Here is a 25,745-nt window from a genome sequence, read left to right on the forward strand (position 1 = left end):
CTCACAGTATGTTTATTTTTGTTGTACACACCATTCTCTGTAAACTCTAGAGACTATTGTGCATGAAAACGCCAAGAGAGCAACAGTTTCTGAGATACTCAAACTACCCTCTCTGGTACAAGTAAACATTCCACAATCAAAATCACTTAGATCACATTTCTTCCCTATTCTAATGTTTGGTCTGAACAACAACTGAACCTCGTGACCATGTCTGCATGTTTGTGTGCATTGAATTGCTGCCACATGATTAACTGATTAGATATTTGCTTTAACGAGCAGATGCACAAGTGGCTGCTGAGTGCAGCCTCTTCTGATATAGTCAGAATGAGTTAACTAAAATTGAAGAATTTGATACAGTTCCCAGGAGGCTGCAATGTGCTTACATGGAAGATGAGGTGTTGGCTCTCGGGCTTGCAGTGGGCCACACCGTGACAGTGCTCAAGGCTGCAGACAGAAAGGGCAGAATGGGACAACCAGGTTCCATGCTGCACTCAGAGCGAGTGTGGTTTCTCTGAATGTGTAGAACACACCATGAATGCTTTGCTGAACACAAGCAGTCTGTCCACAACTGCAGTGTATTTAATATTTCAGTAATATTTAAGCAATACTGTAAATATATTGTTTGATTAGGCGTTCTTTGTTTAAATAATTCATTTTGAGTTTTAATTCTTTAGACAGCATGGTAGTGTAATGGTTACCACAATGCCTAACAGTACCAGTGACCCAGGTTCAATTCCTGCCACTGTCTGTAAGGAGTTTGCACGTTCTCCCCGTGACTGGGTGCTCCAGTTTCCACCCACATTCCAAAGACATACTGGTTGGTAGGTTAGTTGGTCATTGTAAATTGTCTCGTGATTAGCTTAGGGTTAAATCAGTGTTTACTGGGCAGCGTGGCTCGAACATCCAGGAGGGCCTATTCTGCGCTGTACAGGTTTCCCCCGCCATCCGAAGGTAGAACGTTCCTATGAAACGGTTCATAAGCCGGAATGTCGTAAAGCGAAGAAGCAATTACCATTTATTTATATGGAAAAAATTTGTGAGCGTTCGCAGACCCAAAAATAACCTACCAAATCATGCCAAATAACACATTAAAACCTAAAGTAACAGTAACATATAGTAAAAGCAGGAATGATATGATAAATACACAGCCTATATAAATTAGAAATACTACTCTACAACAATTGCCTGCACTGTTCTCCATAGCGAAAATCTCACGCAAGCGCTCTTGGCAGAAACACGGCACAAGCGCTGTCGACAGAAAATCTCACGCAAGTGCTCTCCAATAACCTTTAAGCTATGAAGCTGCCAAATCATACCAAATAACACATAAAAATACACAGCCTATATAAAGTAGAAATAATGTATGTACAGTGTAGTATCACTTACGAGAATCGGGAAGACAGCGCCCAGCACAGTGATGATGGTGTGTTAGGTTGGGGTGGTGCAGTGGCCCCCACCCTCTGGGCAGCGAACCGATACTGATTCGCAAAGCATACAGGGGTGCAGCAGTGGCCGGGACGCATCCAGCACATCTTTAAGAAAAAGCCAAAATAAACAAGTTAATTAATTAGGTGCCGTCCGGCGTGTAAATGTTGGCCCAGATCAGAGGCGACGCAATCGGCAATCACCTCTGACCTGGGCCAACATTTACGTGCCAGGCGGCACCTAATTAATTAGCTTGTTTAGTTCGGCTTTTTTCTTAACGCACATGCGGGGTGCCTCCTGGCTACCGCTGCATTCTCCGCGAATCGGTATCTGTCTGCGGCCCGGAGGTTCGGACCACTGAGATGGTGGGACATGGGGGTGTCATCTCATCGTCGATCAGGGCAGGCAGGTCATCTTCTTCTATGTCTGCCTGCCTCGATGTTGAAGGTCGAGGTTCGTCGTCAGCTGTGGCTGATGTGGAAGGCTTGAAAAACAACAGTATGCTTGACTGCTAGCCTCGCGCATTTTTCTATCACACAGTTCTTTGTAAACCATCTTGCAAGTATGCCCTAAACTGACGTACCCTTTCAAAATTAAAGTCGTACTTTATCATTGCAGCGAAAATCTCATGCAGTTGCTTCACGTTCAGTTCCTGGACGACTTCGCTTTCGGTCCATTCGCTACTGCATTCAGTTTTGATTGTTATCCTTTCCTCTTCCAATTGCATCAGCTCTTCATTTATCAGTTCTTGGTCATGAGATGCCAAAACCTCTTCAACATCATCTTCATCAACTTCCACAAGCCAAACTCACTTTGTCCTTACTTCGTTCACCACGATTGAAACGCTTAATTACGTCTAATTTTACGCTAAGTGTAACACCCTTACGAGCTCTTTTAGGCTTTTCCGATACCTTAGAACTCATCTTGCTAACGGCTGCTCACAGGCACGTGTTTAAGTAATGCTGGTGTGAATGCCGTTTCGTATCCGGGGGAGAGCGGCTGCTCGGGGCGTGCACTGCTTTTTTATCGCGCGCTGCCTTTTATCGCACACTTTTTTTTTCACGCGCTACTTTTTTCGTAACAGTGAAAACATCTGTTAGCGAAAACAGGGAACTAATGTAGGTCTTTCGTAACAGCGAGGTTTCATAAAGCGAACGTTCGAAAAGCGGGGGGCATCTGTTTCTCAGTAAGTATATATATTGAGTGTGTGCGTAAAAAATACGTGAATGGCAGACATATTACACCATCACAACATATCTGAACAGCTCACTAAAAGAGAAACTAAGTGTACACAAGTATTCTGGGCTCCCATGATTTTCCTTCAATTAGCTTTTGGAGTTACAAAACATAGCAATCATCATCCCGATCTCCTGGCAGCTCCCTTCCCCAATATCACACCATTTTCCACAGTTTCCTCCACTTCCAGGGAAAAGCCGGACACAAACTAAAAGAACAAAGCTTCACATGGCACCTTGGCAGTCTACAACCCAATGAATTCTCCATTTTCAACAAACCCAAGCCCTTCTGTTCCCTTCCCTCCATCCAATCCTCCCAGGTCCTCTTATTGCTCCTTTCTTCCCAAACTGCCACCTCTAACCCTTTGCTACCCATTTTCTTTCTCCTCCACCCATTCGGTTCCATCAGCTTCACTCACTTGATCCCCTATCCAATCCTATTCTCTACCCCATATGTTCCCATCTGTCCAGCCTTCCTCCCTAATCTGGTCTCACTCCTCACTTTTTCCTATCAGATTCCACAATCTCAGCCCTTTGCTGTCTCAAACTACCAGCCTCTGTTACTACCTCCCCACCTGGCTCCATCTGCCCATCGATCCTTACTCACCTAGGTCCACTAGTCACCTGCCAGCCCCTACCTTACCGCTCCCTCTCAACTATTTGTAGGTCTATTTCCCCCTTACACTCTCAGTCCCCATGCTGAGTCTTTACCTGAAATGTCAACTATCTCTTTGCCACCACAACTGCTGCCTCCGCTGCTGACTTCCTGCATCTCTTTGTGACTTATTGCAGTTTCCAGCAGTCTCTTGTGTCCACATTGTGATCTCCAAATGCAGTATTCTAGATTAGTAGCAGTGCTTCATTTGAATGGCTGCTTCATTTGGAAGCATTGTTTGGATGATGGGAAGGGAAAATGTGAACCAACTGAGAATTAATGAATGACAAACAGTAAGGAATGAAGCCACTATGAGCAAATTAGCAATAGATTGCAGGGGCAATGGGGATCAGGATCAGGATTCTTTTGGTGTTTCTGTGGGCTTCCAGATCCAATCTTTAAGTGATTCCAACTGTAATGATGAAGAGGGAATGAGTTCATTAGGTTGTTATGCAGGTGGGAGAGTGAGCCTCTAGACTGGATTAACTTAGGTTCTAGTTTGGATCATCAGGTGGTGATGTCAAGCCTGGAGGAATGAACAGGGATTGGTACAATATGTTTCAGTCACTTACCAAGACCTCCTGTTTCTATAATCAGGCTGCTAGGTGATTCCTCAGCCTGTTTTCCAAGTGTAGTCACCACAATGTTGGTTGCCTCATCACAATCTAGTGGAAGTTTCAAGTTCCTTCACACATAAAAGGTCCCAGCACTGGATAAAGAATGCATCTTGGCTGTCCTTCCTCATATTTAAGGCTAGGATTCCTCCTACTCTCTATTTTGGATGCCATCATTAGCTGCAGGATGCCTGAAGCAAGGTAACTAAACTTCCAGGAGTGTATTTCAAGCTTTGTGTCACAGTAAATTGCTATTCCACTCGGTCCAGAATCATGGTATGTTATTTATTGTGGTTCATTCCCTGCAATGTCCTTGATACCCCTGTGTGTCTTTCTCTTACAAATATTAGTGGATTGCCCTGGTTCACATCTTTACTGTTATGCTGTAGGTATTTCATTTAGCAGCTCTGTAAGAGCTGCTGTTCTGCTTTCAGCCTGTTTGGGTTATTGCAAAAGATGAGGGATGAGATGGAATGTATGCCATCCAATTAGCGGGAGGTTTTCCTGGTGAGGGACAATAAGGCTAGGCTTGGAGCTTTTGTTCGAGAGGAGGTGAAGAGAAAAGATGCTGGGGAGAACCGGTCACAGCACACAACCCAGTGGGAGACCTGTTTGTTCGAGATGGATTGCGAGCGGTGTTCGGAATGTGGTGTGTTCTTTCACATTGACCGAAGGCCCAGCGTGTGAGTGATGGAGAAGTTCAAGATGAGCTCCAACTTGTGCACATTTGACTGTTTAATTAGAATGGGCCATTTTCTTTATGTTATTCTTTATTAACCCTTTAGTTAAGATTCATAAATATAATTCCTTTAATCGTACGCAGTGTGCTGTCTGTTATTTTGTGGCATTAATTTGTAACGGGGAGCAAATCCACACAAACTGGGGTTTAAGGGGGGAGATCAAGCACATCTTACTCTCAGGAGTCTGGTGGGGCCGGAGGTTTTCTTCCCTAGACTTACACCGCCCAGGAAATCATGGTGTCACAGTAGAAATAATGGATTTCATTACAATGGTAGAATTCAGAATCAGAATCAGGTTTAATATCACTGGCATGTCGTGAAATTTGTTGTTTTGTGGCAGCAGTACATTGCAATACGTCATAATAAAAACCATAAATTACAATAAATACATGTAAAAATAATTAAATTAAATAAGTAGTGCAAAACGAGAGGAACAAATACATTGTACATTCAGAAATTGGATGGCGGAGGCGAAGAAACTGCTCCTGAAACACTGGGTGTGTGTCTTCAGGCTCCTGTACTTCCTCCTCGATTGTAGCAATGAGAAGAGGGCCTGTCCTGGGTGATGGGGGTCCTCAATGATGGATGCTACCATTTTGAGGCAACGCCTTTTGAAGGTGCACTGGATTTATTTACTTTATTTAGCGATACAGTGCTTTGAGCTATGACGTCCCAGCAACCACCAACAAACCCGATTTATCCTAACCTAATCATGGAATAATTTACAATGACTAATTAACCGGCCAGGGATGTCTTTGGACTGTGGGAAGAAACCAGAGGACCCAGAGAAAACCTGCACATTCCACATGCAGACCGTACAGACACTCCTTACAGAACGGCACAGGTATTGAACTCTGAACTCTGAGACACCCCGAGCTGTCATAGTGTCACACTAACCACAATACCGTGGATGCTGGGAACGCTAGACCTCATGATGGACCTGGCTGAGTTTATAAATTTCTGCAGCATTTTCTAATCCTGTGCAGTGGCTCTTCCATACCAGACAGTGATGCAACCAGTTAGGGTGCTCTCTGCAGTAATTTGTGAGTGTCTTTGGTGACATTCCAATTTTCCCCAAACTCCTAATGAAGTATAGCAGCTGCCATGACTTCTTTCTAATTGCATCAATACATTGGGCCCAGGATAGATCCTTAGAGATGTTGACACCTGAAACTGCACACCCTTTCCACTTTTGACTTCTCGATGATGATTGTTGTGTGTTGCCTCAACTTTCCCTTCCTGAAGTCCATAACCAGTTCCTTGGTCTTACTGATGTTGAGCGAAAGGCTTTTGTTGTGATACTACTCAACCAGCTGATCTATCTCATTCCTGTATGCCTCCTCATCACCATCTGTAATTCTGCTAGCAATAGTTGGGTCATTGGCAAATTTATAGATAGTGTTTGAACTGTGCCTATCCACACAGTCATGAGTGTAGAGAGAGTTGAACAATGGGCAATACACACATCCTGGATGTGCTCCAATATTGATTGTCACTGAGGAGCAGATGTTATTTCTGATCACACAGACTGTGGTTTCCCAGTGAGGAAATCAAGATTTAGTTGTAGAGGGAGCTACAGTTGCCCAGGTTTTGAAGCTTGTTGATTAGTGTTACGTACCCCGTAACTGGGTTGCCAAACCAGAAATGGATCAGTTGGAGTCTGGATTACTGGAACTAAGAAAGTTTTATTAAAGAAATAAGCAACACAGTACTCTAATCTAAAGGATAATAAATACAACAGTTCAGCAATGATAAACACACATGTACACAGAACTAGGATAACAGGATCAATCAAGCTCTATCGTCGTCTAGGGGTAAATGACCAGTTTTAAGGTGACGCAAAGTTCAGTTCAGTTCACAGTAATCACTGCCGTGGCGGTGGACGGGGGAAGGAGAGAGAGGGCGAAAGCGAATGAATATTCAAAACGGCTTCCACACAGACCTTCGATATTCCTCGCAGTCAGCTTTCGGGCGAGCCCTTTGTAATGTCTTCTGAGGTCACCGACTGTGACCCCTCCATTTCAGATACGATTGTTCCTCTGCAGTGAACCTGGCACCCAGGCAAGGGCGGACACACACCAGGTTCCTGCCGATCGTACCTTTCCACCCTGTGCGTCTATGGCCTGGTCCCGCGATCAGCCCTCCAAAAACTCCCACCGACTTGTGGGAGGCGCACCGCTTCCAGGGTCTCGTTACCTTGTGGTGTCGTGTGTGTCCTGCCTTAGCGAACTTGTCCCTTTTTATCCCCCTGCTGGGGTATCGCCTGTCCATCACACTTCAAACAGTTCAGGGTTCAAAAAGGAGCCGATCTTGACAGCTCTCAGACCGTGTCTCCTTCCGTTAAACTCTCCCGTCTCCTCATTAACGTTTCCAAATGCTGCTCCATTGTCTTCCTTATCTCCCTTTCTCCTGAAGACAGGTGGCAGATCAGCTGTTGATCCCACTGGTGCCAGCACAGGACAGTTAACATCTTAATCTATGTGTACTCTTTGTAACCCTCTTTCGTCACATTAGAACTGAGGGTATGATCACATTGAACACTAAGCTGTAGTCAATAGACAGCAGCCTGGCGTAGGTATTACTAATGTCGAGATGATCCAAGGCCGAGTGGAAGGCAAGTGTGATTGCATCCACTGAAGACCTATTGTAGCGATAGGCAAACTGCAGCAGGTCGTGGTCCTTGTTTAGACAGGCATTAATTCTAGCCATGACCAACCTCTCAAATCACTTCATCATAGTAGATGTGAGCACCACTAAGCGATAGTTGTTGAGACAGCTGACCCTGCTCTTCTTGGGCAGCAGCACGAGTGCCATCCTTCTGAAGCAGATAGGAATCTTCAACTGCAACAATGAATGATTGAATACAATATGTCCCTGAGCACTCCCACCAGTTGGTTGGCACTGGGTTCTAGAGTCCCACCAGGTACACCACTAGAGCTGATGCCTCAAAAGGATTCAACCTCTTGAAAGCTGTTCTGACATCGGCCTCCAAGTCAGAGATCACAGGATCACCAGATGCTACAGAGATTTGTGCAGGTGTAGTTTTATTCTCCCTTTCAAAGTGCACATAAAGGCACCGAGCTTATCTGGGAGTGAAGCATCACAACCATTCATGATGTTAGGTTTTGCCTTGTAGAAAGTAATGGCCGGCAAACCCTGACAAAGCTGATGTACATCTGATTTCATCTCTAACCTCAATTAGAATTGTCCTTTTGCCTCAAACTAGCCTTCTGTAGGTCATACCTGGACTTCCTGTATAGTTCTGGATCACCAGTCTTGAATGCCCCAGATTGGCCCTCAGCAGATTACTAATCTCTTGGTTCACCCATGGCCTTTGGTTTGAGTATATCCAGTGTATTCCTGTCCACACTCACGCTCACAGGTTGTATTGAAGTGGGTGACAACGGTTGCGTGTTCATTCAGACTTGAAGATGAATCCCTAAATATTGTCCAGTCCACCGACTCAAAGCAGTCCTGTAAGTGATCCTCCACCTCCCTTGATCATACCTTCTTGATCCTCACTACTGGTGCTGCAGTCCTTAGTCTCTGCCTATACACTGTGAGTAGAAGTACAGCCAGATAAATTACTTATAAATTAATTATAATTTATACAGCACTTTCCACACTCGCTGCAACTCCAGGTGCAGTTTGTATAATATTCATTCAGGTGTTAGCCTCAAAGAAATTGGAAGATTAGTGTGCATTGCTGACTAGTTCAGTTTATCTTTCATAATTCCTCGACAAGTAGACACACAATGAATATATACAAACATAAAAATAAGAAAAGGAATTACCAATTCAAATGGACCAGATGAAACTGGGGAACAGAAGTATTTGACAGTTAAATATTCACTGATGTCAGCTGGAATCGAGATAATCTTCTGAAGAGTGTGTACTGAGCACTGGCCTCCATTTCAGCCGATCTCACCTGATGTCAGGACTTTGACTTCATTCTTATACAATGAAAACCTATTTGAAAAGCAGAACAATTGTTTTTGGTGCTACAAGAAACAGTAATCGGCTGATAACAAGCAACAGGGAGGCAAAAGAATGACAGAGTTGATTGAAAACGTCAAGAACAGCAAACGTATGTGGAATGTTCTGCTTTGATTGGCATACGGTTAGGATTCAGGGATAGCAAAGAGGAAGTTTATTAAACATTATTCAATCCATATTTACTGTGAGTCAGAACAGCTTTCAAAGCAGTTACAGAGGACTCAGGAAAAAGAGGATTTAGCCAACATTAAAAGGTCTTTAGCTTTTATAAACAGCTGAAAATATCACCAAAAAAGAATCCTATATGAATGCATAAAGATTGGGGATTAGCTAGGTTTAAATCAGGGGTTGCTGTGCGGTTCTAGAAGAGTCTATTCTGCGCTGTATCTCAATAAATAAAATAAATGAATAATCGAAGAACCCACTCATCCCACACATTCTCTCTTCTCCCCCTTCCCATCCGGCAGAAGATACAAAAGCCTGAAAGTACATACCACCAGGCTCAAGAGGACCTTCTATCCTACTGTTATAAGACTACTGGATGGTCCCCTCATTCATAAAATGAACTCTTGACATCACAAATTACCTTGCATCTTATTATCAGCCCGTACTGTGCTTTCTTTGTAACCGTAACAATTTATTTTGCGTTCTGCCATTGTTTTCCCTTGTACTACCTCAATACAGTGTTGTAATGAGATAATCTGTATAGATGGCATGCAAAGCTAAGTTTTTCACTAATTTACCAAATTTAATTTACATGGACAATACTCCACTGATATGGATGGGGGTGTAAGGTGAGGGAAGAATTTGAATCTGTTTGTCTCAGTAAACTTAATTTCTCTGTGATTATGTGTTCTGGTGTCAAACAAAGAGCGTTGTCAGATGATTGCTCTAGTGAGAGACGCTCAATTAGTTCACATCCCTTCAGATCAAGGTCTCAGCCTCCTTTCTTTCACCAACAGCTCCTTCCAAGACCTGGCGAAGCAGTCCGATTTATCCTATGGCACAGTGAAGGACTCCTCTGTCTATGAGTACTTTCAGGCAAAGGGCACCAATCCATTGGAGCAGGACAGTACTTACGCCGAGCTCTGGAGAACCATCAGTAAAAACAACGGAGCAGAAAACTGTGTGGCAAATGCCCATGAGGGCATTGGAAAGGTAATATCTACACAAGTTTTCTGAAAGTCAACAGGGTCTTCATCTATACTGTACTTCTCATCTGAATAAATATCCCTACCTCAAACCCAGCACAGATTAATCTTGACACACTACAACTCCCTGGGGGAATGACTATTTACTTACCTTACCAGCAGTTGCCTTGACAAGCTAATTATAATTGTATCAGACACAAAATGCTGGAGGCACTGCAGAATCTCTTGTGTTTACAATCGCGTCAGGGTGTCAGGGACATGTTAAATGGAGAGGCTGAAGGTAGGATTGTATCCCTTAAAGTAGCGTCTTGATCGAGCTCCACATAATCTGAAAGGGTTTAATGGAATAAGCAAGGAGAAATGCTTTACAATGACTAAAGTAACCGCAGGAATGGTAGAGGATAATTGACAGAAGATCAAGAAGCAAAGTGAGAAGAGTTTCTTTCCCTCAAGTGTTGATGTGATCTTGGATTGCTCTGTTGGAAAGAGAATTAGGAGCTGATTCAGTGGGAATTTTCAACCAGGAACAGTAGGGAAAAGAATGGGTAGTCCAATAAGAAAAAGAATGGGTTAGTGAAATAATTGAGTAGCGAGGCAATGAGTGACACAGAGACAGTGGACTGATTGGCCATTTTTTGTCCCTGTTAGTTATAATGATCCCCAAAGTAGAAGCAATGTTCAATATTTTAGAACATTAGTACTTATTTTAAAAATGTCATTGTTAGCATGATCCTAGGAAAAGGAGAACATATTCACCTCAAACTAAATTAACAAATCCTCTGTCTTTCCAGTTGTATGAGAGGTCTAGGCACATCATTTAGCAAATATAGACTATAGTCAGAGCCAAATGTATCCACTTTGGCTAAGTTCCATCCAGCATTCGCTGAAACATTCCTCCAAGCGGCACCAGTGGAAGCCATGAAGGTGTTAAATTGAACCAGCTCATTGATCCAGCTGAGAAGAGACGTTCTGCTGATTGCAGCACTAGCTTAGCGGATGCTGCTGTGAATTAATGGAGATAATCAATTGTGGATTGACTGCCAAGTTTATGGCCACTGTTGGTGTCCACTGCTGATACATCCAATGTCAAGAAGTACAAGATACCGGTGTGAATGGGGGAAAGGAGCTCTGAGTGCCACTTGATTCCTGGATAATAGACCTGGAATATTCCATGAATATTTCACACTGAACATAGATACAGCTTAATAACAACGTAATAATTATCACTTCAATAATTGCTAATCAACTGTTAACCCCTCCTATTTGTACTTAAATATGGTTTATTAAAATTTTAATAGTTATGCTAATTAACTTGCCTGCCTAATGTACAATATAAAGCAGGAAAGAGAATTAAGAGTGACATGAGTAAAAACATGTTGTGTGGTTGGAATCTGCAATGCACTGCTGGAGATGTAGTGTATGCATTGCCACCTCAGTATACACTGTACAGTGGCCACTTTGTTAGGTGCACCTGTACACCTGCTCATTAATCTAATCAGCCAATCATGAGGCAGCAACTCAAGGCATAAAAACATGCAGACATAATAATAAATACTTTATTGATCCCAAGTGGGAAATTATTTTGTTACAGCAGCAACATTTAAAAAAATACTTAGCAATAATAATAAATATAATAATAACTAAAATAATATTAACAAATAATAAAGTACATGATAATGATTTACCAATGTGCAATAATGTGCAATAATAATGTATGAGATAATAAAACAGTGACTATTGTACTATGATCCCTGGTTTTGGCCACACAGAGATGAACTGTTGTGTATGCTTATTTCATTTGGTAGGAAAGATTTTCTGTAACAATCCTTGTGACTGTGGAGCTGAATGAGCCTGTTCAAAAGGGTGTTCCACTGCTTATTCAGTAGGTCATTGACAGGATGTGCCTGATTGTTCATAATGGATAACAGCTTGCTTAGTGACGGCCTCCCCAACACTAGCTTAAAAGAGTCTGGGTTGTAGCCAAGGACGGATCTAGCCTTTTTGATGAGTTTAGTAAGTCTTGGTGCATCACCAGCATTGATGCTGCTCCCCCAACATAAAGCCACAAAGAAGACTGCACTCACTACAACAGACTGGGAAAAGATCTCCAACATCCTGCTGCACACATTGAAGGAATCCAGCTTCTTTAGAAAATAGAGTCTGCTCATCCCCTTCTTGCGAACAGCCTTGGTGTTGGTTTTCCAGTCAAGTCTGTTGTCGAGGTGAATACCCAAGTATTTGTACTCCTCCACCACTGCAATGTCTTCTCCCAGAACGTATACAAGGTTCATCATAGTCCTCTTCTTCCTGAAATCAGTCATCATCTCCCTGGTTTTGGCCACATTCAGGAGCAGGTGATTCCTCCTGCACCGCTCCACAAACCTGTCCACCAGTCCTCTGTACTCCAACTCCTGCCCATCTCTGATACACCCAAACACCACAGAGTTATCAGAGAACTTCTGCAGTGACAAGACTCAGATTTGTACTGAACGTCTGAGGTGTACAGTGTGAACAGAAATGAAGACAGGACTTGATCAAGAGGTTCAATTGTTGTTCAGACCAAGCAACAGAATGGGGAAGAAATGTAATATAAGTGACTCTAACCATGGAAGGAATGTTGGTGCCAGATGGCGTGGTTTGAGTATCTCAGAAACTGCTGACTCCTGGGTGTGAGGAAAAAAAAAACATCCAATGAGGAGCAGCTCTGTGGGCAAAATCACCTTGTTAATGAGAGAGGTCAGAGGAGAATGGTCAGACTCAGATAACAACGTGTTACAATAGTGCTGTGCTGAAGAGCATCTCCGAATGCACCACATTTACAGAAGGTAGCCAATGAAGTGGGTGGGCTACAGCAGCAGAAGACCATGAATAGTCATAGTCATACTTTATTAATCCTGGGGGAAATTGGTTTTTGTTACAGTTGTTCCATAAATAATAAATAGTAATAGAACCATAAATAGTTAAATAATAATATGTAAATTATGCCAGTAAATTATGAAGTAAGTCCAGGACCAGCCTACTGGCTCAGGATGTCTGACCCTCCAAGGGAGGAGTTGTAAAGTTTGATGGCCACAGGCAGGAATGACTTCCTATGATGCTCAGTGCTGCATCTCGGTGGAATGAGTCTCTGGCTGAATGTACTCCTGTGCCCACCCAGTACATTATGTAGTGGATGGGAGACATTGACCAAGATGGCATGCAACTTAGACAGCATCCTCTTTTCAGACACCACTGTGAGAGAGTCCAGTTCCATCCCCACAACATCACTGGCCTTACAAATATACACTCAGTGGCCACTATATTAGGTACAGGAAGTACTGAGTGTATATACCATAAAACCTCCTGCTGTGCTGTAACAATTCTAAAAATTAGTCGGAAGATTAGTTTCAAAATGACATTCATCTGTTACTTGTTCTGTGGTCTTTCTGTTCTTGAACAATCTTATTTATGATACATCACTGGACAAGGATCAAATTCAAATGCTGAGGATTAGCTCAGTAAGTAAAGACAATGAGAGCTGATCAAAGGGTTTGGTAAGCATAATCTGCAGCCTTACAACCAAAAATGAGTAGAAAAGATGCTACTTCTCCACAAAACAGTAAAGTAGATTTTCAAAGGCTGGTTCTTCACTTGTGCCTAAATGAGAATCGGCTGGCACTGTTGTGCGAGTAAAAAATAATTACAGCAGTGCCTGATTTGTTTCCAGGCAAACCTTAAACTAGTGTTGGTTTGAGAGTCAATATGAAGGAAATTATAGGAATGGATTGGGGTTGGGGTAAGACACATTGAAGTTCCTTGTCATGAGCTTCTAGGAAATGCCAAGGTTCAGTAGTTAAGTTATTCTCTTTCACAAGAGTATAGAAAACATCTGTGACCTTTTTACAGGTTATTCTTTCTGAAGGGAACCAACACACGAGGACCTGGGAGTGGATAGACAATAGACTTGTTGCCGAGTCCTTTTCTTTCCCCTTTCTGGTCTGTGGGGAGAACTGCACGGGCTGTCCATGACATCAGTCTGCCACTCTATTCCCCCCAAAACTGAATCCAATGCCTCCAACATAGACTGCAAATTGCGTTGCTCGTGCCTTGTTCTCTGCAACTGAAGTGTACATAAAATAAGAAATTTCCCCTTTAGCAATCCTGTGTGGATGTTAATTCTTTAATACTTAAATAATAGACTTCAGGACTGTGGTATGATCTAATTAAACGCAGCAAATCTCTGTTGAGGCTCTCAAGTTCAAATGAATTGCATTAGTCCCTCTGAATGACAGTAATTTATAAATAACAGCCTCTTGGATCAGCAACCACCTACAGCCCAGGACACAAAACAGGTTCATTTGAGGATAGAATAATCTTTCTGTATTTTGTGTTTAATTTCCCCTGATAGATTGTCCTTAATTCTGACCTCTTGCTCTCTGGCATAGCTGTGATAATGATACAGGGTATAAACATTCTGTCCCAGAATGATCAGTAACTATTATTAAATGATTTCTCTGTCAACAGATAAAGTCAGGAACGTATGCTTTCCTGTGGGATATGGCCGTGGTGGAATACACAGCACTAACTGACGATGACTGCTCTCTGACTGTGGTTGGGAACAGTGTAAGCAGCAAAGGATATGGGATTGCACTCCAACATGGAAGTCCCTACAGAGATCTCTTCTCCCAGAGGTAAGGAAACCACCCCATCTATTTAAGACCATAAGACATAGGAGCAGAATTCAGCCCATAGCCCAATCTGCCATTCCATCATGGCTGATTTATCAACCCCATTCTCCTGCATTCTCCCTGTAACCTTTGGCGCCCTTACTAATCAAGAACCTAACCACCTTTGTTTTAAATATATCTAATGACTTGGCCTCCACAGCTGTTTGGGTCAATGAATTCCACAGATTCACCACCCTCTGGCTAAACAATTTCCTCCTCATCTCTGTTCTAAAGGGACATCCTTGTATTTTATCTCTGCCTTCCGGTCCTAGACATCCCTCACTATAGGAAACACCTCCCCACATCCACACTTTCTAGACCTTTCAATATTCTGTAGGTTTCAAAGAGATCCCTCTTCATTCTTTTAAACTCCACTGAGTACAGGCTGAGGAACTGTAGGTGTCAGTCATTGTATACATGAGCTTATATTTCCTCACAGTTTAATCCGTCTCCAAAGGGTCAGCTAAAATTGTCTATCTCTCCTTTCCCATCCTGCTACTTTTGGCAAGTGGTTCTGCACCTACACATTCCGCATTCCAGCTTACTCAAGATTTGTATTAAAATCGAAATCAGAATTCTGATTTTAAGCAATACAGCTTGGTAACAGGCCCTTTAGGCGCAATGAACCCACAGCTCCCAAGTACGCCCATGTGACCAATTAACCTACTCAACCTTATGTCTTGGAAATGCGGGAGGAAACTAGAGCACACAGAGAAACCCACACAGTCACAGCAAGATCTTACAAGCTCCTTACAGACAGCAACAGGAATTAAGCTCGAGTCACTAGCGCAGTAAAGCGCTACGCTAGCATTGCACCCATGAAATTTGTAGACTAATTAATGAAATTTATTGGGTTTTTGGCAGCAGTACAGTACAGGCACAACAAATTATCATAACTATTACTAGGTAGAATTACAATTATTAGGCAGAATAACATTTCAACATATACAAGATGGGATAAATGGCTAGTTTCGGTGCTATAGTATTCAATGACTCTATGATTAAGTTACAATCAAAATATAAATAAATAGCGCAAAAGAGGGATCCAAAGTATTGTTCTTGGGTTCATGGTCCGTTCAGAAATTTGATGGCAGAGTGAAAGAAACTGTTCCTGATCCATTAGTCAAGTTCTTGTACGTCTGCCCTGATGGTAGAAATGAGAAGAGGTGTACATCCCAAATGGTGAGGGTCCTTAATGTTGGATGCATTCTTGAGCCACTGTCTTTTGAAGATAGCAGAGAGGCTTGTGCTGTGATGGAAGTGGCTGAACCCACTGAAGCCTCTTGGACTGGCATTGCACTGGCACCTCCACACCAGATGGTGATGTAACCAGCCAGAATGCTCTCGACAGGTGCATCTGTGGGACCTTCTAGAGACTGTGGTGACATACCGAACCCAGAACCCCCAACGTATTCCTTTCATTGATGCAGTTCTCCACCATGGGTACACAGAGTGCTGGGATTGGCAAGTTAGAACATCGCCACCCACCTGCAGAGCACCCAGCAGTCATTCAGCAGGTTAAGGGTACTTCTGTGGGCAGATTGTATGCAAAGTGTACGTTGAATAAGCTCCTACAAATGCTGTCAAATTTCAACACGACACCTCTCTCTTGGATCTCAGCAAGAGAGCAAATCTGGGTACAAACATTTTAAAAGTTAATGCGAGTTTGATTTGTCGAAGAATATAAACAGAATAGATTGTATCACTGTAATAGTTACTTAAACAATAAATTCATCTCATGAGGAATAATGTGTAGCCGGGAATTATTAGTCATCCATTCATTCACTTTCAGGGATTTATTTCACCAGATCCACAGACTGCACTGTCTTGTGCCTGGAATCAATTTCCACTTGCATTGAATCTTTCATAAAATATGTTCAATGACTGTTTTCTATTGATAGAGAAGATACAATGCACATGATGGTCTTTTTTTCCAATCTTTTTTATTAATATTAAAATATTAAACATAACATAGTATTAATACAAAGCTATTGGGATTACACTGTTAATAATTAGCGTATATAAATTTAAACTCAGTTAACACACAGATATTAAACCTCCCAAAATATGAATATAATATAAGAAAAAAAATGCAGAAGTAGCATGAAAAAAGAAAAAAAAAATCAAAATACCCCAAAAAGAAAACTAATCTAAACAATACTAATCAACTAAACTAAAGAAAGGAAAAAGACATGGGCTGTTGTGTTACGTCGAGTAGGAGCATTACTGTCATTAACTCCGCTCCTCCCTCCATATAGTTGAAAGTAATAGAATAGGTTTGGAAAAGGTCAAATTACATCATATGGAAGTGTTGAATAAATGGCCTCCAAGTCTTTTCAAACTTAATAGAAGGATCATAAATGACACTTATAATTATTTCTAAATGTAAACACAACATAGTTTGAGAGAACCAATAGTTTACGTCATCAGTTTGACCCTCCAGTCATCAGACCAACCTCCAAATCATATGCTTAACCCCAAATCAGCCAACCAATCCCACTCATCAACCCACTGCCAAATGAGTGCAAGGGGTGAGAAGGGGGCTTGAAAGAATGAATTGAACAGAGTGTCAGATAGTCACTGGGCAGGTAAAGGAATGGATTGCAAACGCTAAGAGTTGTGGTACTGGTGTGAGGATTAGTAGGGATGTTTGGCCTGACGATATGTAGAGGTTTGTGGTTTGATGATTTTGGGGAAGGAAAGTAGGTTGATAAATAAATTGGAAGAGGATTTCCCCAGTAAGTTAGACTAGGATTTCTCAACCTGTGGTTCATGGACCCCTTGGTTAATGGTAAGACTCTTTGGTATAAAAAAGGTTAGGACTGCCTGATTTAGAGGAATAACAGCACTTTGACTTTGGGGGTGAGCAGGGTTGTAAGTTGGAATGGCAATTTTGGAGGTTTGAGCTGAATAATTTGGGGGTTTGGTTTGTGGCATTCAAATAATTTGTGGGCTTGAGCAAGTGATTTTTTGGGGGAGTGTACAGATGATTTGTGATTTTCAGGAGATAATTGGGAGGCTTGTCCAATGAAATGGGGCTGAACCGATGATCTGAGAGGACCTGAGCTGATGATTTGGTCATTGGGCATGATTTGGGGGAATTTGATCATTTAGAAGTTGGAAGTTGTCTTGTGGATTTGACTACTGATTTGGGATGTGAACTGATGGTTTGAGGCAATTGAGCTGATGATTTGGCATGTGAACTGATGATCAGGGATGTGAATTGATGACAGGGGTGTGGTGTTGAGAGGATGATATTAGAGGTTTGGGATTATGTTTGATAATTTGGGTACTGGCCACAGATTTGAGGTCTGAATTGATGAATTGAGGTTTTTGAACTGATGATTTGGGGGACAGGTCTGATATTTGAAAGGAATGTCAGGAAAAGGTTTGGGGGAATGAGTAGATAAAATGGGGTGATCAAACTTCTGACTGGTGTAGAGCAAAGAAAATGACTGAGGCAAACATCGGGCAGAAACCTGGGGGTATCATGAAGATGATTACAGAGAGGTTCAGCCAGGTGAGAGGGAGGATTCAAGCATATGCGAGAAGGTGATGGGAAAACAATGAGTATATGGGCTGTATGATATTGCTGTATATTGCATAGCAATGCCCCAGGATGACAGTTGTGCAGCAAATATATAAAACTTGGTCAAATCACGTGCTGGTGCCTGGGAGCAGTTCCAGCACCAGATCTTCAAAGAGGATTGTTGGCCTTAGAAGGAATGTGGTGCAGATTTATCAGTGCAAACTGGACTGGAAGAATTACAGTATATTGTGAGAAAGGAATGGTGACCTGCATTTCTGAAGTATATTTATAGGGGCAATTTGATTGAAGATTTCAAGATATTAAGGGCAGCGAGCAGCATAGTAGGATGGAGCCTGGGACTAACAGCACAATCTAAAGATTAGGGCAGCTTTCCATAAATGAAGTTCTAAAGCACTTCTATATTTGGAACTCTCTTCTGAAAATGGCAATTCACTTCAGCCCAACTGTGAATGTCAAATTAATAAGTTTTTTTTTACACAAAAGCATTAAGGAATATGTTAAAAAAGACAGATACATGGAATTAGATCACAGATCAGATATGAATGGGAAAACAATGGGGGATACAATGGCTTGCTGTGCTTTTATGCCTCTATGATTGACTCTTGGCTAATTTTGTACATAGGGAGAAATTTGTAAACCTATAGAATGAGGACGGACTATGGTCAAATGAAAAGCTAGAGTGGTCAGTGAAAACACTAGAGTAAGGAGGAGCTGACTTAATTCCTCGTGAACTGGCACCATTTAGTATTTTTCCTGGTTCATCTCTGTAAGGTCATTAAGATTTCATCCTGTGGAAGTTCTCAAGTGACCGTACCGTTCTATATAACTTTCACAGCTCCAGGGTTCCCAAATGCTTCACAGCCACTGATGTACTCATTGAAAGTAGTAGTGTAGCAGAGCTAGAAGCCAGGTTGCACAAATTAGGTTCCCACAGGCAGCGAAGTGATAATGAGCAGATAACCTGTTCTTAATGAAATCTATTAAATGATACATAATGAACAGGCCCTCTATTTTTCAAGAAAATACCATGGGATCTTGTATGTTCACTTTAGACAGCTAATCTCAAATTGGACATCAATTCATCCAAGAGAAAGTACCTCTGACATTGCAAACTCTCTTCGCATTGTACGACAGTGTTGCCCTTTGAGAAAGACATAAACCCAGACACTTCTGATTCTAGTGAAAGCATGCATAATATTGGTATTGGGTTCTTTTTGTCACACGTACTGAGATACGGTGAAAAGCTTGTCTTGCATATTGTTCATATAGATCAAACCATTACACAGTGCATTGAAGCAGAGTAAGGTAAAGCAGTAACAACGCAGAATAAAGTGTAACAGCTACAGAGGAAGTACAGTACAGGTACACAAAAATGTGCAAGGTAGATTGTGAGGTGTAGAGTTCATCATATCATACTAGGGAGTCATCTAATAGTTTACTCATTATCTAATAGTCTTTTGGAGTAGACTTGATGGGCCAAATGGCCTACTTCTGCTCCTATATCTTATGGTCTTCTCGACATTTGGTTAATTAGATTGGTGGGGTCATACAGTAAGCTTTATTTTCAAAAATGAGATGAAATAATGTTTTGAAGAGATAGTTTTGGGCAACTTCTTTTTAGTATGACAGATTCCAGTGGCAAAAGAACCGGCATTTTAAAATAATATGCGAAATCAGTGGGGATTTGATTCTGTTTAGCATAGAGTGGGGTCCTATGAATGTGATTATGAATAGCTTCACAATACTCTTGTGTCATTTATAATTGACAGTAAAAATTGCGGCATTCTATTAATAGTTTGTGAATAATGGGAATGTGACTGTCCTTCTAACCAGCCTTGCTTCTACTGTGTCCAGGATCCTGGAGCTGCAGGACAGTGGGGATCTGGATGTGTTCAAGCAGAAATGGTGGCCAAAGATGGGTCGGTGTAATCTGAAGAGTCTCTCCGGTGGGCTGCCAGACGGACAGGCCCTAAAGCTGCAGAGCTTTGCTGGTGTTTTCTGTATCTTGGCAGCAGGACTTCTTCTAGCCTGCCTTGTGGCAGCTTTAGAAATCTGGTGGAACAGCAATCGATGCCATCAGCAAACTCCCAAGGAGGTAAATCTCACTGGCCAGGTGTGCAGGGAGCAGTGAGTCATGAACATCAGAAACAGGATCAGGAGTGAATCAGTCAACGCCTCGAACATGCCATACCATGGCTGACCCACTCTTGACCTTGTCACTGCTTTCCTGCTCTCTCCCCATCCGTTTAGTCTCCCTTGCAACTTAAATGTTTGTCAGTTTCAGATTTGAATCCATCTCTGCACCTCCTAGCAGTAAAGAGTTCCAAAACTTCACAACTTTCAGAGAAAATTCTTCCATATTTTTGTCTGAAACAGGCAACCCTTATTACAAAACTGTGCTCCATATTTCTGGAGGAAACATTCCCTAAACCAAACTATCAACCCCTTCAGAGCCTTACATGTGTGTTCACATTCCATTCTTCCATACTCCAATGATTATAAACTCAAACTGTTTGACTTTTATTAATCCACCAACCCCTTTCATCCTAGGCATCAAACAAGTATCTTCTCTGTATTGCCTGCAAAACAGGTATAGCCTTCCTTAAATATGATGATCAAATCAGTGACTATTCTCCAGGTGTCATCTCACCTTTGTCCTGAAAAATTGCTTCAGGCTTCCCTACTTTTTAATCCACACCCTTCACAATTACGATCAATGTTCCTAATAATTTGCATGCTATTTATATTTTGTTTCACCTACTATGGCCACCATGTACCTTTGTATGCAACATTTTATATCAATTTAAATTTAACTCAGTTTAAATAATAATTAACTTTTTAATTCTCCCTTCCATAGTGTATAATCTCACATTATACTACATATGCCAACTTCTTGCTGCTCACTAACTTATCTATTACCTTTGCAGGCTCTTGAATTCTCTTCTCAACTTACAAACCCACATGTCTTTGTATTATCTGAAAATGTGGCTATAATACATCCAGTGCCTTCTCTAAGTCATCAATATACTGTAGCTTGTAAATAGTTGACCCTAGTACTGATCCCTGAGGCACCTTAAGTGTTACTGATACTAATGCAAAAATGTCCTATATATCTCACCTCACTTGTTTCTATTTGTTGGCCCTTCCCCTATCTGCCCATGATCTTGTACACTCTTGTGCAGTCACCAATTTAAAATGGTTTCTGAAAATCTAAATACATTACATCTATTGGTTCCTCTTTTAACTATCTGTTCATCATCATCAAAGAACTCTAGTATATATTTCTATTTTTATTTAGAGATACAGTTTGGTAACAGGCCCTTCTTAGCCCAGCCAGTCCATGCTGCCCAATTTACACCCATGTGACCAATTTTCCGACTAGTTGTGCGTCTTTGGAATGTGAGAGGAAAATGGGGGATCTGGAGGAAACTCGAGCAGTCACAGGGAAAATAAACAAACTGTTTATAGAGGGTGGCGGAATTGTACCCGGGTGACTAGTGCTGTAATTATATGTTACGCTAACAGCTACACTCCTGTGATATTTGTCAACCATTACTTGTCTGTCCATGTTGAATCTGTTTGATTCTCCTTTGATTTTCTAAATGTCCTGCTATTACCTACTCATTAATGGATTTCAGTAATTTTGCAATAGTAGATGCTTGGCTAACTAGTCTGTAAATCCATGCTATTTGTCTCCCTCCTTTCTTCAATAGTGATACTTACCATTTTCCAGTTTCTGGGACTTTTCCAGAATCCAAGGATTAACAATCAACATATCCACAGCCACTTCATTTAAAACATCAAGCCCAGTTTTTAGCCCTATTTCTTTGCCCTGTATTTTTCTGCCAGTGATATAAATTGTTTTGACTTCTTCACTCCTTGTAGTGCTCCTTGTACTCTTTAACCAATAACCTGGATAAGTTATTACTGGAATGATCTTAGTGTCTTATACTGTGAAGACTGATCCAATATAATTACTTCGAATCTCTGCCATCTCTCTGTTTCTCATTATTAATTCCCTGGTCTCATCTTTTGAGAGACCAATGTTTATTTTTGTTGCTATTTATATAAATGTAGAAGCTCTTACTGTTTTTATATTTTTTGCTAGTTTGCAAAATCACGGTGTTATTGAGTTACAAAAAAGGATTGAGCTTACCAGTGAAGCTCATGGATTGTGATGCTCAGGTACATTGGATCCAAAACCATGAGCCTCAAGGTCAAATCAGTCTATGTTTCCATCCCTTGGTCACCAGGGAAGCCAAAGACCTCACATTTGGAAACTTCATAGTCTGTTGGAATTTCTAGGTCAGTTATACCAGGACAATACAACCCTCACACCTGAGAGTGTTTCTTTTTCTGTGTTTGCAGCTTAGAAGTGTCCTCAGAATGGGCAAACTATACCCCAACAACAGGATGAATAGCAAAGGATCCCTTCAGTCTCCCGGTCAAACTGTTATTCTTTCTCACCTTCTATCTCTCTGTCATCTCGCTTGTTCTCACTCTTCTCTGCACTCTCCCCATTCCGTTTCTATTTTTGTCCCACTGTCTCTTTGTGCTCTCCATCCCCGGCCTCAGAATTCTCTCCATCCCCTTGTCTCTTTCCCTTTTCCTTCTCTCCAATCTCTTTTCCTTTCTCGTTCTATCTTTTAACTTTCACTCTCCCATCTACTTCTCTCTCTCCCACTCACCCCTTTATGTCTCACTCTTCATCTGTCTTTCTTCTCTTCTCTTTACTTCTGTCTCCCTAACCATTCCTTTCCCCCTCTATCTCCTCCCAATGTCCTTATTTCCAATCTCCTCCCTCACCTTCTTTTCAGGTCTATCCTTCCACCAACCCCCACCCATCCCGTTCTCACCCTCCTCTCAGTCTAATGAAACGTTTCTTGTTCAGGATAAAGAAGTGAACCTGGAGCAGGTACACCACCGCATCGACAGTCTCATGGATGATGACATGGCCCACAAGCAGATCTCAGCTGCCTCCATTGAGATCTCGGCACTGGAAATTGGCAGCATGCAGACCAGCCAGGGCTTGGAGCCCGTTCGAGATTACCAGAACACCCAAATCTCAGTCAGCACTTTCTTACCAGAACAGTCTCACGCTACAAGTAGGAAGCTTTCCTCCCTTGCAAGCACCAACCTGTCTTTGCCTCTCAGCAGTTCGGCCACACTGCCATCTATACAGTGCAAGCATCGATCACCCAACGGAGGACTCTTCCGCCAAAGTCCAGTCAAAGCACCAATCCCCATGTCATTTCAGTCTGTGTCAGGCCCTGGGGGGCTCCCTGAAGCTATGGAGCCCTCCCATGGGACCTCCATATAACTTCAAACGCCGCATGGCACCATTTTTAATATAAACATTTACAGAAAAATCTAGCATTTTCATGTAAATAATTGTAAATAATTCAAGAATGAAGTGGGGTAAAGTGTATTTTGAATATTCTCAATTTTTGAAGTCAGTAGATCATGTATGAATGGCTTTGTAAATTTTGTTCTATACAAATAAAAAGCAGATTACTTGTGATGGTTATTGGGGGTGTGAAAGGATTTTTCTTGTTTCATAGGGATGGCCTTTTCTTTTTAATTATGTTGTTCAGCACTTTTCTGATTCCCGGTTGCTTAGGATTTGGATTGCAGATGATTGCCTGTGTCCCAGTGCTAAGCAATAAAAAATCCATTTCTGCCACTCAAGACTTTCATGGTACATATTTGACTTGGATCTATATTAGTGTGCCTCATGTCAAGAGTGCATCTAATGGTATTAAGCCTTTTCTGCAATGTAAAATGGAGCTCTTATGTCAAGGAGAGAAGGACACTCAGTAGATCTCCCATTTAAGAAAGGTACTCCCACATCTATAAGATACATCAGTATGCAGATTCATGGCTCTTTGGGAATATTTTCATAAATTTCATCATCAACGTTGATCGTTCTGTTCGGTTTTATTTAAATATTGAGAATTGCTAATTGCTCAGAAAGGTGGGGAGGTGGGTGCAGCTACACTGTTGGCAGAGCATTTTGAGTGGGATGTCATGTGTCCAAGGGGCCGTGGGGCAGGAGGCACACATGCACTCACATTCAGAGACCCTATCGTGTGGATTTTAGAGGGTCACGCACTTCTATCCCGAAGAAACCAGAGCACCCAGAGAAAAGCCATGAGAGCATGCAACCTCCACACAGACAATGCCTGAGGTCGGTACTGAACCTGGATGGTCTGAGCTGAGAGGCAGCAGCCTCTGCACCACTGTGTCACTCTATTCCACATAGTCTGCTCCCTAACAACTCATGCTGCCACACTTCTCAAATGCAGATTGCCCCAAGATTTACTGTGAGTACCAGTGAGCTTCATTAGTTAAGTGGCTTGGTTGAAGGGCACACAATATTTGACCCACAATAGTGGTATTTTATTTGTTTAGAGATACAGTGCAGGGTGGACCATTCCAGTCCTTTCAAGTCATGCCGCGTAACCCCTGACAAACCCAATTAACCCTAACCTAATCACGGGGCAAATTAACCCACCCAGTACATCTTTGGACAGTGAGAGGAAACCCGAGCACCGGGAAAAACCCACATATTCCATGGGGAGGACATACGGACTCTTTACAGAATGCCACTGGAAGTGAACTCCAAACTCCGGAACGCCCTGAGCTGTGGTAACGTCATGCTAACCACTACGTTACCAAGGCGCCCAATCAATATTTGCTTAGATCCATGCAAGCCGCCTTCTGCTTTACAGGCAAGTGATCACCTCTTACAATCAGTGACCACTTGCACGTGAAGCAGAAGAAACAGCCTTTTCTTTTGATTATCTCATTTCAGTACCATACATTCTGGAAGCTTGTGTGACTCTTTGATTCTCAGGGAGTCTGCTTGACCAGATACTAGAAAGTAGCATTGCCCCAAGTGGATAATCTCGGCAGTGCAGGCCACCCAGTATTCCTGTAGCTTCTAATACATTCAGGCATTCCACTCCCACTGAGGATCACTACAACGAAAGTTGCAACACAGCCAGGACTCTAATGGAACATCCCACCAGGATTCTGCTACCTCCACTGTTTTGTGGACATGTAACACATTCATGCCAGGGCCTCAGCTCATACCTGTATGAGTACCAGAGAGCTTCATTAGTTCAATAGCTTGGTTGAAGGACACCCAATAATTGAGCCACAACAGTGGTATGTTACCTACTTAATGATACAGCACACAGTGGACCCTTCCAACCCTTTCGAGCCACGTCGTGCAACCCCCAACAAACTCAATTAACCATAACCTAATCACGGGACAATTTACAATGACCAATTAACCTACCCAGTACGTCTTTAGAGTGTGGGAGGAAACTGGAGCACGCAGGGAAAATCCATACATTCCACGGGGAGGACGCACAAACTGCTTACAGAACGCCACCGGAATTGAACATCTAATTCCAGAATGCCCCAAGCGCGATAGGGTTGTGCTAACCTGAGGCAATGCAGTCAGGAGAGGAAGCACAACACCATGAGGTGGAGTAGGAGAAGGTCTAGGATGGCTCAGAGGGGGAAGGACAGTATTGGTATTGGAAGTGTAGGTGCACTCTGGTCATGTGACTATCCGGCCGGGAGGGAGGGGGGTGGGGAGCAAAGGTCTTTCCATGCTCTAAGAGGTAGTTTAATAAGCTGAAGGTTCACCTGGACACAGCACA

At 42.2% G+C, this 25,745-nt stretch overlaps 1 protein-coding gene across 1 annotated transcript in view; it reads left to right on the plus strand.

Moving 5' to 3' along the window:
* LOC140211882 (glutamate receptor ionotropic, delta-1-like) overlaps window positions 1-23,484 on the plus strand; it is a 993,352-nt gene extending 969,868 nt beyond the window's left edge. Inside the window, exons 13-16 of the mRNA XM_072282070.1 lie at window positions 9,628-9,823; window positions 14,320-14,486; window positions 19,927-20,167; window positions 22,964-23,484. Of these exons, the coding sequence (XP_072138171.1) occupies window positions 9,628-9,823; window positions 14,320-14,486; window positions 19,927-20,167; window positions 22,964-23,392 (1,033 nt within the window). The 3' untranslated portion in view covers window positions 23,393-23,484. The remainder of the gene's footprint in view (window positions 1-9,627; window positions 9,824-14,319; window positions 14,487-19,926; window positions 20,168-22,963) is intronic.
* Window positions 23,485-25,745: the final 2,261 nt, after the last annotated feature.

This window comes from Mobula birostris, chromosome 18 (genome assembly GCF_030028105.1).
Source record: "Mobula birostris isolate sMobBir1 chromosome 18, sMobBir1.hap1, whole genome shotgun sequence".
Taxonomy (NCBI): Eukaryota; Metazoa; Chordata; class Chondrichthyes; order Myliobatiformes; family Myliobatidae; genus Mobula; species Mobula birostris.